Below are 12,210 nucleotides of genomic sequence, written 5' to 3' on the forward strand. Positions count from 1 at the left end.
CCTGTCATGTGGTTTTTGCTGTACATTTTGGCATACTTACCTAACAGCTAGACAACATATCATAGGGAAGAAACTGACAAATAGTATTACAAACTGGGGGATGAGATTTCACTGAAAAAGTCATTTTTCATAAATTTCACATAGATTACCTGCCAGAGTGTGTCAAACTTCTTTCCATCTGGGATAGATAGTTTCCCAGTTTTATCTCTGTCAATACGGTAGTGTAGCACTTTTCCATCATTAAGCAAACACAGAGCGTAGGACCCTTTGTCATCTCTTTCTCTGATTCTGTAAAAGAACAAATGAGTTCAGTTGTGTATTAATGGTCACCATTGCAATTTAATGCATTGAAATTATATATATATATATATATATATATATATATATATATATATATATATATATATATATATGTTAGCAAGTACAGACGATCTTCAAGTAATCCCAATGCAAGACATTTATATCTTCAAGGAAAAAGTCCTACTTTGGGTTATTACTCTCATACAAAACAAGGCCTGTGGGTTGTAAAAGGTCTCTTCATAAAAGAAGGCAGCAGACATCATTTACAATCAACATATAGTATAACATCTTGAGATAATTTTTACTTCAAAGTGAAAAAGAAGAACATTTACTGTCATTTACTCTTGGAGTTCAAACTTGACATTTTGCAAAGAAATCTGTTCAGTTTGTGTTATATTAAAAATGGAAAGCAGCATTGCACCCTGCTCTAATGAATACACCAGTTAAGGTAATTCATCTAACAGGTATTTTTTAGTGGGGACAGGATCTGGCTGAGTTGGATCATTGGTCTCTTCAAAAATTCTTAATGTGTAAAAAAAAGCTATAATGTCAGAAATGCATCAAGGTGGTGTTTTATTACAAGGGAGTGGAAAGGGCCAGATACGCCCGTAGGTTATTAACTATTTACATTAAGCCATTCTTACCCAGAGCACATCCCAGATATAGTTAATTTACATGGGGCGAGATTATCCATTGACTGTCAAAGAAATATTAAATGAAGAAGAATTATTAAGGTGATCCATCAATAAGTGTAGTAAAAAGAGCTGACATCCAATGACACTTATCCATGTTTCACTGCATACATTACATGAGAGAGCATGAAGATTTTGCTCTACAGAGATTGAGAAAGATTAATCACATGTATATTTGCTTAGTCAATGTGGTTCCCCCATTTCTTTTTAAGGTGCCATACAAAACCTCACGAATTGTGCCTCCTATTTAATTGACAAACGTTTAACATATGGTGTACGTATTTCCAAAAGGAAAGCAAGTTGATGCACACTTTGTAGTGATATGGCTTTTGAGAGGACTCATTTGACATGAAGTAGATGAGCCTGTGCTGGAGAATATAATCAAATCATATCTAACCATTTCCAGGAAATGCCAGAACGGTTATAACTGTGAGAAGCACATGCAATGTCGTCTGACAGCTTTGGTGTGTGCAAAAAAGAAACATTTGACCAGAAGAAGTAAGGACTGAGTCTTGATCTAGACATTTTAGGGCTACCTTTGCACCAGCTGAACAATATTTAGAACCTGCTACAGGCAGTGATAGCTGTTTGGAGGGCCCCATGATATGTACTATTCAAAAACGTACAATAAGAGGTAAATAGAGTAGACTTTGGGTCAGACTATTTCAGGCACTGGCTTGCATGTGTTTTTATGTGTTGTCATTGCTTGGATGGGCTGCCGGGCTACAATGTCCCACTTGTATTTCCACTGGATTACACTGGATTGTGGATTACACTGGATTGTGATGGGAGTATTAACTAATAGTCAAGGCAGACTACAGATGTAACATGCAGCTTGAGGCACAGTGTGTGTTCTTTGATTAGTTTGCTTACACAACCATATTTTAACTGCAGATGTATGTCTTTTTTAGAAAGTTCTTGATGTTTGAATTATGTAACCTTTCATTCAAGCACAAGGATATTCACTATTCAACTATACTTTTCTGTAGTGACAACGTGTTGGATTTATGGCTCTTTTGTTGATAAAATACACTCTAACTCAGCTAATGCAGCCTGCTCATCAACGGGGTCCTAGTGCCAGGTTCCATGTTGCTGTATCCCAGGATTGGCTTCATTATCGGATTGGGGTAATATGATAGCTAGGGAAACCAATAAAAAGTAACCAAGCTGAAAACGAATACTATCCCGGATAAAGTGCGGGACCTACTGGCATACTTACTCCTTGTTTAGCTTCATTTTTCGTTTTACTCTTTTTCAAATTTTCATTTTTAGATTACTCATAATTTCATATGTAAAGACATTATGGCCCATATTTATACTCGGTTTGGGCTGAATTAGCGGAATTTTTTTTTTCCGTTAATTCAGCGCAATCCTAACTCCATATTTATAATTTTGTGCTAGAAACGTCTAGCGTCAAAGTTATGGAGTTTATGTTATTTTCTGGAGGGGAAAACCATTGATGCAAGGTAGGCATTCCCGTTGAGAAAAGGACGATATGGCATTTGCGCCATATTTACACCTCCCCCACATAGAATCCAGCACGGGGGAATGGGGGCCTTAAATAATGGCGCTAAGCTTGCTTAGCACCATTATTTAACGCCTGGGTCTGGGCAGGTGTAAGGGCACCTGTGGGCATATTTCCATGGTAAGAGACCATGGATATTGCCCACAGGTGCCCTTCCCTGGCCCCAGAGACACCCCCACCCACATCTACCCACACCAGGATGTCACCTAAGGATGGGGGATCCTGACTTGGGACCCCCTGCATGGCGCTGGCTCCAATGGCCATGCTCAGGGGACATTTGTCCCCTGGGCATGGTCATTGTGGTGGTGGGCATGGCTCCTGCCTTTACTAAGACAGGAGCCATGTCCATGAGGCTTGTGCACCAGAAAATGGCACTACACTGCCGAGAGGCAATTTTTTGGCTCCAAACAGTGTAGTGCCATAATTTGGTGCACAAGCCCCGGTTCCCCCTACACCTCCCTGCCCTGTTAGAGTCCTTTCCAAATGGACGCTAACAGGGCCTTAGCCCCGGCTAGCTCCATTCCATAAATATGGCCCCCAGCCGGCGTCTAGGAATGGTTCTAGCCGGCGCTATACTTTTGGGCGCCAAAAAGTATAAATATGGGCCTATGTTTTTAAAATGACATGTAGTTTTCAAGGTTATTTGTGAAACTTTAGTCGAATTAAAAGGGAAATATGGCTGTGCTTCATAAAGCGAAACCTGAGTACATTCTGTCACGATTTCTATTAAACTACTGTATACCTTATTTTATTTGTAAAAAGATAGCTATTCCTATTAAAGGAAGTACACTTTTCCACCAATAGGCAGACCTACTTGACACTTCTTTACCTCCCACATAAATGCACCATATCTAGTGCCCCACAAAACTAACAGAACCTAAAATCCCATAAAACACCCCCCAAAATGACATCACTTTCTCTACAAAATGTGTGTTGCGGAAAAGAACCGGAACATAGCAGTCCATTGCAAATATCAAAGAAAAACACTTCACGTAGAAAGATATTATTTTGAAAGATAGGATAAGTGTCAAAAGTTATGTCTGACTTATATTGGCAATATATCTAATGTTCTGTGCATTTGATAATGTAAAAGCTTTTGGAAAGCTTATGTGCAAAACTGGGTGTATATCCCAATAATATTCTGATAATTCTAAGACTCGCACAGAGATCCTCGAAAATAAATTGCCAAGGAACATTATGAGATCACCATACAGGTCCAGACAATGCAGCTCATCAATAAATAAGGATATCTTACTATCACCTTGAATCCAATACTTCTTCTAATCATTACTTCCTAGTCATCTCTTCGACTACACCATTACTTTAGTAGTTAATACTGTTAACTAAGCAACTAGACATATTACAGGGAACTGTAAGTTAGCATTATGCTTAGAATAACATTATTATTATTTAAAGTTAATTCATTTTTTAGTTTTAGGACTATGGTTAGAATTACATTTATTTAATTTATCATTAGGATTACAGTTACCACTCGGGTAAGAATAAGGTTTCTTCTATTTAAGTTATCATATTTAGCTGTATCCTCATTTAGAGTAATGATTACAGTTGGAATTATTTTTAAACAAGGATACTTTTTTCAGTTAATTTAATATAGCTAAGGTCAATTTGTAATATAATACAATGCAACATAGTTTTATTTACAGATTTGGGCATCTAATGTCTGCTGAAATCTGTCTTCTGAAAAGGATTACTATACAAACCCCTTGAAATCCATGAGTTGGTTCCCACTGAACACATAAATGCACATAACTCAAAATGTTTTCTTGGGTATGAGTTTTTTACAGTGCTCCAAACATAAACCAATTTGCAAACTACCTGCAGAAACTGGCCATACTGAAGCTACTCAGCAGAGACTTTAGATCACGTTACAGGGCGCTGTAACTTCAGTCAGTAAAAGAGGAGTTTTTATTAATGTATTTAGGAGTTTTATAAAGAAACACCTGTCAGCACACTGCTAAAGCAGTTTGCAATGCTACGCAGTATATAAGTATAAGTGGTCAATGTTAGACTGGGTCAAGCATAGTGCCATCCAAAACAATAGTCTTAGTGTTTTTTTTAAATGGCGATTAGTAAATTTTGATCTGAAGCTGGGGATCAAGGCATTCCACAATCTGCCCAGTGATCTCTGTTTGTGTATCTATCAATAGAAAGGTCCATTATTGAAGAAGGTACAACTAGGATCACTGTATCTTCATGGCTGAGGTTTAATAGGGAGACAGATGCTTAGGGAAGCATATTCTGTGTTCCAATAGACCCTGCAGGTGGTGCAGAGGATAATGAATTTGATTAAACTTAAACAGTCCTTGGTCACAATTTGTCAGTTTTAGGTATGGTTTGTATCCTTTGCAGGATGATTGAGAGCGATTTTGTGAGCCTTGTGTGGACATTTGTCAGAAGAGAGAAAGGGTTCTTCTGAACATGTATGGCTGCAGATCTACTGCTTTAAATGCAGCACTAATTTGGCATGTTGATGATAGATGAGAGATGAATATGATCACCCAGTTTCTTGCTTTTTTGATGTGGATGTGAGATGAAGGGGAAAGTAACCAGACTTGTAGGTAATCATAAAGGAAGATTACTCTGGTCTTTCCCTTCCAATACCAGGACCTTCTTGATGTCTCCAATAAAATTGTGAATGAGTTAATTCAGGCACATATTGTTTAGCGATAACATGATGTTTATATAGCTCTCTATTCAAATATTTCAGTTTATGGGCCTGATTCACAAAGGTAAACTTAGACTTTGGTCTAACCTTAGACCAAAAGTCTAAGTTTACAAATTTGGGAACTCACAAAGGGCATTTATAAGTACTATCTTTTGGTCCGCATTTGGGACGGAGACCCACTCTAAACTACGATTGCCGGGGAGACAGGGTGGACTGGGTGCCTCCTCACTGGAATCATATTACCTAGCGGCACAGCTCCACTGGATATCCTCTGGATATTCCACTGGCTGGCAGGAAGCAACTTATATGAAACCACCACAGATAAGCCCTCCCCCATTACCAGTTAGCTTTCTCTGTCAGTTCTTACTGCTCTCAGTCACACTCCACCATTCATGGTCGCTACATGCCTGGGTGGCCCACAAATGTCCAGCCCGAATATTCCATTTGACATGACATATCATGAAATACGTCCCCGAGATCCCCTTCCTTGAGCTGTCTCTGCTTACTGGTACCCTCAAGATGAAGGACTTGACTGCTTGCCACACCAGATCAACTGAAACAATAGGTAACCTGTTCCATGATCAACACCTGTTAATATTTGACCAATTATGGCAAGACTATAATATCCCCCTGGTCAATTCCTCCTCTACTGCCCACTAATGGCAATGTGCCACCAAATATGGCACAGGGCACATGACAAACCCTCCACACATGCTTTCGTCAATGCCTTATACACCGGGTGTCACCTGATCACATAGTTACAAAAAGCAAATAGAGAACATACAGAGGTCTCCCTTTCTCCCCTATGACAAAAATGGAGGATGACTTAGAGCCGGCACTCCACAACTCAAAATGAGCATTGGCACTTGAATCAGCCCAAGTCATCTCTCGAAATGCACTGTTCAAGAGCATACAATACACACTCTTATACTGGGCCTATTAGACCTCGACAAAGCTAAACTGCATATTCCCTACAGATCACCTCAACTGTCCCTTATGACACTCTGAAACAGCAAATCTCTGGCACATGCTGTGGGAGTGTCTCACTTTAGCTACATATTGGCAAGTAATCCACGATGCCTTAGGGTCTGTTACAGAACTCCCATCCCTGAACGCATGGGAAGCAACAGCTCTGGGGATCTATAAGCGAGATAAGAAACAAGCAGTTTGGGCCCGCTTTGCAATCCTGGCTCTATTACTTGCTAAGTGACTTCTGACCCTAAAATGGAGGGCTCCCCAGCCACCATTCCCAACAAAATGGTAGTTGATTCTTCTCTTTTGGGGAAAGGCTGAAAGCATGAACCTGCACTACGAGGATGCCCATCACCTCCGTTAGCAAACCTTAGCAGAAGCATGGAACATTATACTCATGCAGTTCAAAAGGAGTTGGGGGAAACAGATGCCCTTTCTACCTCCTTGGGGTGCTTAGCTGCAACTCCCCCTTCACCACCTCATCTGTGGGATAGATGCCTCAGACTGCCCTCCCATGTTGCCCCTGACACCAGCCATTTTACACCTCAACCATGGAATGTGACTCTCACCACCTAGAGTCCTAACTGTTCCCCCGTCTGCTGCCACCCCTACTTGACACCCTGTTCACTTCTGCTTGTGCTGCTATGTAATATCACCCCCACCTCAAGTTCCATGTCCCAGAGGGATGCATATTCGAAGATGACAGACTGGAGTGGCATTCTCCTTGACACACCAAGCACTGACCACTCAGTTAGATAATACTTTGCACATCCCAGCGCTGGAATATCAACACTGTTAACTCCTGATCCAAAACTATCTTGTAACTCACTGCGAACGTACCTCCAGACTGACAAGTCTGTGTTGCCAAGTTACAACTAAAATGTTCATGTTATGATAACTCTGTCATCTTGTATTAAAATTGAAATCAAAAAGACAAAACCTCCATAAAAAGAAATTGCAAAAAAAAAATCAGAGGTTATGTCATATATACAAAAAATAAAATACGGTGCCAGGATTTTGGAAAATCCCATTTATCCATTGACGCCATTGGGCCAGCTGCTTGGTTCAAATGTCTGAAATTCTGGCTCAACCTACAGCATTTTGCAGATGTTAAAATTTTGCAGGTGACTGATATCTCAGCTGATGAGCCACTGTTAGGGCACTACTGTAGTGCAAACTGGGAGCAAAATAATCCAAGTTATCTTGAAACCCGACCACTCTGAAGGGTAGCAGTCTGCCAGTGATGAATTGCAAGTACTCAAAAGAGGCATAGAAAAATTAGCTGATTAATATGAGGGGAATCCCTTGTTCAAGACAGACGTATAAATGTGATCTCGCAACAGCTATCTTGCATTATTGATAACAGGATTTTTCTCACAATACAATGGCATCAATCTGCCACTACTGGCAGACCACCCCCTTGTGGTGCCTGGCTAGCATGCTTGGAATCCAACTTTAGTGCTCCCATGTGCACTAGCTGTTGATGGAGTAGGTGGTGCTCATGTGAGTAATACCATGGACTGGTGCTGCAGAAGAGATATTCTGTACAAAGGAGGCACACTTCTTAAGCTCTTCATGCACTATTCTAAGCCAAGACATTCTTTTAGGTTTGATCCTAATACCTTCATGCTTTAAGTAAGGGCAATATACATTTCACGGTGGCCACCACACTAACATTGATGACAGGTTATTCCCTTTTTGGAATTTATCCTGCTCACGTCCAAACAGTGGAGCTCAAATAATTACTCTTCTGCATCCCACCTTTCATTGACCTTTTATGCCCCCAACTCTTCACGACCCCATAGGTTTGGCCTAGCCACTTTACCCTTCATGTATGTACCAGAGTCAGCAAAGATCATGTCTGTGTCTGGTGAGACAGCAAATGTCATTCTTGTCTGGTATGCTCCTTGTCTCAGAAATGATTTAGCAGTGACCTAATAACATGAGCTACAAGTCAGGACAGCTTCCAAGATGGCTATTGCAGTTAGGTTCCAAGTTGGCAAACAAGAGCATTTTCTGTGGCTATAAAGTCCTCAAAAAAGTAGTGATCAACAGTGGAGTCCAGCTCTTCTGATGAGAAGATGCTCATCGACTACACAAGACTGTTTCACAATCACGTTCGAAATACGGTATTGCTGTAGAGCCAAGGAAAAATACATTTCAAAGGAAGAGTGACTTATTTCTAGCATAAAGAAACAAAGTGCCATGTGTTATAATGGAAGGAAAAGTTAGATGTATCATCATAACATTCATATAACAGTTGTGTTTATAGCAGAAATAATTTGGTATGCAAATGTAGCTTATGAGTGCTGCAGCAGGGCATCAAAACCTTTCGACGAGTATTTCACAATCATTGTAAGACAGAATTAGTGGCAGATTTGAGAGTCCCTACCGCCTCCTTGCACCACATTAGTATAATATTTGTTAATAGTAATGTGGCCCAACGAGGCCAAAATCACAGCGTCAAATTTACAAAGTGGCGCAATGCATGCATGCATGGCGCAGAGAAATCTAGGAGATTTCTTTGTGTCATTTTGTCCGGCACTTTTAATGCCTGCTCAAAGCAGGCGTTAAAAAGAGGCACACCATTGTTTACAAAGGGCCTCAATCGGCTTTGCAGGATTACCGTCAACATTTTTTACGCTAATCCTGCAAAGCTCCGAACTAGCGTCAAACATTTTGACGCTAGTTCCCTAACTACCGCCATGGTGCGCCGTATCTTAGATACAGCACACACATGGTGGCATTAGGGGGGGCACTAAGGGGCGCAAGAAAAGAGGTGCTGCACTACGTGCTGCGCAACTTGTACTAAATCTGGCACTTAGTTTTGTGGAGTGCATGAAAACATATATCTTTTTATAGGTTGAGAGATTTATTTCTCATATGCATGAAAACAAAATGTAACACGTTATCATGGAATAACCTGCCAGGCTAAATACGGAATATACGTGTAAGGGCTGCAGCTAAAGAAGAAAGAACTCTGAGTATGCAGTAGAACTGTAGATATGCAGATATTGATGACGCAGAAAAAGAGGGTTCGATATATATTCATGTACACTGTGTAACCGACATATATATTGAAGTGTGATTTTAAGTAAAAGAAATAGTGTACGAGGGAAATTGTGCCCTCGGGGCAGTTCGCCATCATTATAAAGGAGCTTTATTAATCATGAAGTATTAAAAATGTATTAATCCGGCATAATCGCAAATGCATGCCATGATTTCTTGTTTGAAAACTGTTTTGCTTAGCTTAAATTTAGTACAGGCTTTGGCCTAGTTGCTTGGTTTCAAATTCTAACTGCGTGATTCTTTTTTTCCTTGAATTAATGAAATATATTCTTGCTTGAAGTTGTATTTTTCCAGTAGAAACTGGCTGGTACACTTATCTCCAAGGTTTCGTGCTAGGCCGGTTACATCCCCTTTGATACAAGGTCAGTCTCTGCAGGTGCAGACAATGAAGGTACAGATAGTAAAATAATTGGCAAACCATGATACAATTTGTGTTCCAAGGCGCCAAGGACAGTGTATGCATAAATGGGCGCTAGTAAAAGACAATTTTTGATTGGACAATTTGAAGCCAACCTATGAACCCTCCAATGGAAGACCCAACAGAATTTGGAATGTTTCTTACTTAAACCCACCGGACACAGAGAAGTCAGCCATTTTCCTCGATGCCAGTTTGAAGCCTGATGCCAGACTCCATTTTGGACGACACCCTGATGCCCTTTTCTCTATCTGAGAGAAAGAGACTTTAAGAATTCTCACCCTAGAGAATTTAACTTTGATTTGCCCTGCCTTGCCCATGCAGTAACTTTGCCCTATTCTCCTTGCCGTTGCAAGGAAGCTTGCCCTTAACTTTGCCCCTTTGAAATTTACCCCATGCTGATCAACCGGTACCTGAAGGACGAAGACTTTTCTTGAATGCTGATTGTATTTGGTAAATATGAAAGGATAAATGTATTATGCATTGTGTTTTTTTTCCTTTTAGGTACCAACTGCTATTTTGATAGGATCCTAGCTAGAACTTTTCCAAATTTGTGTTGACTAAATTCGTTTTGCATGAAGTCCCACATGCCAATGCTAATTAGAGGTTAGTCGAGGTATTCATTCAATGTATCATGAAGAATTGAAATCTTGTTATGCTGACCGAATGTATGCAATTAGTCAAATACAGTTAGTTACATTGGTGATTTGCATTGCTATAACAGAGTGTATCATTATTCAGATTTTGCGTAGATTGCGTTTCTTCCGCCGTTATGGACAGCTAGTAATGTTCATATACATATATCAATTGGTTTTGAGACACATATATATCGTGCTAGCTTTGTTAATATAGGGAAATAAATTCACTAACTTTTAATAAACTGGTGTGGTTATTCATGACTGAAAGGTCATGGTGCGCCGAAATACCAACTGTTATTGATTTCTGATGTGTTATATTGATCTATTAAGTGAGTGCTGATAACCGATTACAACAGTTATTGATTATTGATCTGAGTGACTTGACTATTGAGGATGAGGAGAGCCCGACTCGGTTAAAAGATTCACCGACCTCCAACGTGTCCAGGTACAAGTAATTTATAAGGGCTGGACGCGTTATCAGTAGATGGTAGCAGAGATTGATGGTTTAGCCCTTTGGGACCCCATCCGAACAATAGACAGAGTCAGGTTAGAATTTTCTTTGATAAAACAAGTTGGAGAGATGATGATGCCCTAAGTCCCCGATGACTTTCCCGGGATCTCGAAGCTTGCGAATGAGGAACATGCAGGTATGAGAACGGTCTCAGCGTTTCTAGTGACGGTATGAGTGAAGTTAGGGTTTCGCACTTGCACAGCTTATCGCTGCAGATTAATTGAGAAGTTTGTGAGGATTTTAAGGGGGGTTAAAAGATATTAGAGGAGTGTTACTCCAAAAGGTGTGAGAGTAGGGAAGTCGTCGAACTTCACATGTGTGTGGCGCTTTGAGCAGAAAAATTGTCCACGTGGTTGTTGATGTTGAGACGGGCCCTGCGAGGTCAAGAGACTCCGGAGTATGTTGAAAAGTGTATGTGACACTTGTTTGATGTTGTGATCTGGTCGGTTTAATAGGTTGATCGGGCGTGGTCAACAAGTCGGTATGAATGTTGCAGAGTGAAAGAAAACTTCGACTTTGAGATTTGACGAATTCTAAAGTGCACTAGAATAGTTCATTGATCAGTTGAGAGTAAAGTTTGCGGGTCAAATTTTGCTTGCGAAAGTGGGAAACCGAGAAAGATGGAATAACTGCCGAGGCTAGTGAAAAATCCCTAAGGTTTCTGAAGCGGTTGTGTTACCCTTCCTGTAGTAAACCGACAGATCTGTTTTATTCTTTTGGTTAAGTGCTCGCGTTATATTGCAGAAATTAGTTTATGAGTGAAGCCGAATGAAAAGAGGACAAGCCGCAGGACTTTGTCAGCCGCAGTGTGTGAGTGTGACGTCACTAGGAGCCGCGCTGGGATAGGTCGGTTGGTGAGAAGGGTCGCGCACGGATTGGACGCAGTCCGTGAAGCGCAATTGGAAGGGGAAAGGCAAGCGAAGAGTATTCCGGGAATTAAAGTCACTTATTGATTACATATTGTCAGAAAAACAAAAGACGGAAGGATGACATTTTTCAAAGCATTTAAGAGTGCCATGAGGGGAGATGTTTATATTAAAGCAAATGTAGGAGAAGAAACACCGCCTGAGGGTACACCAGCTTACATCGTCATTGAAGAAAAGGGTGTAGCGCCGTGTCTTTGGCTAAAGTAATGGTGCAAATTAACAGAAAAACATGGAAGTGTAGCGTTCCCTATCCACGGGTCGTTTAACCTAAGGGTTTTAGAAAATCTGAGGTTTGCGCTATACGACATGAAAGTACCCCCAAGGCCAGCACAGTTTGAGGCATTGGCAATTTGGGAGCTAATAGCTAGAAATCAACAACAAAAGAAATTTGAGACAAGAATAAGGAAAGTAGAAAAGACCCTAGCGGATGCTAGATGGGACAGCACACAAAAGGTTTGGAGATCAGACGTATTGCA

At 40.6% G+C, this 12,210-nt stretch overlaps 1 protein-coding gene across 9 annotated transcripts in view; it reads right to left on the reverse strand.

The window, feature by feature from the left end:
* SYK (spleen associated tyrosine kinase) overlaps positions 1–12,210 on the reverse strand; it is a 596,672-nt gene that overhangs the window by 332,332 nt on the left and 252,130 nt on the right. For all 9 annotated transcript variants that reach the window (XM_069227459.1, XM_069227433.1, XM_069227445.1 and 6 more), the window contains one exon: positions 150–288. In XM_069227459.1, coding sequence (XP_069083560.1) covers positions 150–288 — 139 coding nt within the window. The remainder of the gene's footprint in view (positions 1–149; positions 289–12,210) is intronic.

The sequence above is a fragment of the Pleurodeles waltl genome, chromosome 1_1 (genome assembly GCF_031143425.1).
Source record: "Pleurodeles waltl isolate 20211129_DDA chromosome 1_1, aPleWal1.hap1.20221129, whole genome shotgun sequence".
Lineage (NCBI taxonomy): Eukaryota > Metazoa > Chordata > Amphibia > Caudata > Salamandridae > Pleurodeles > Pleurodeles waltl.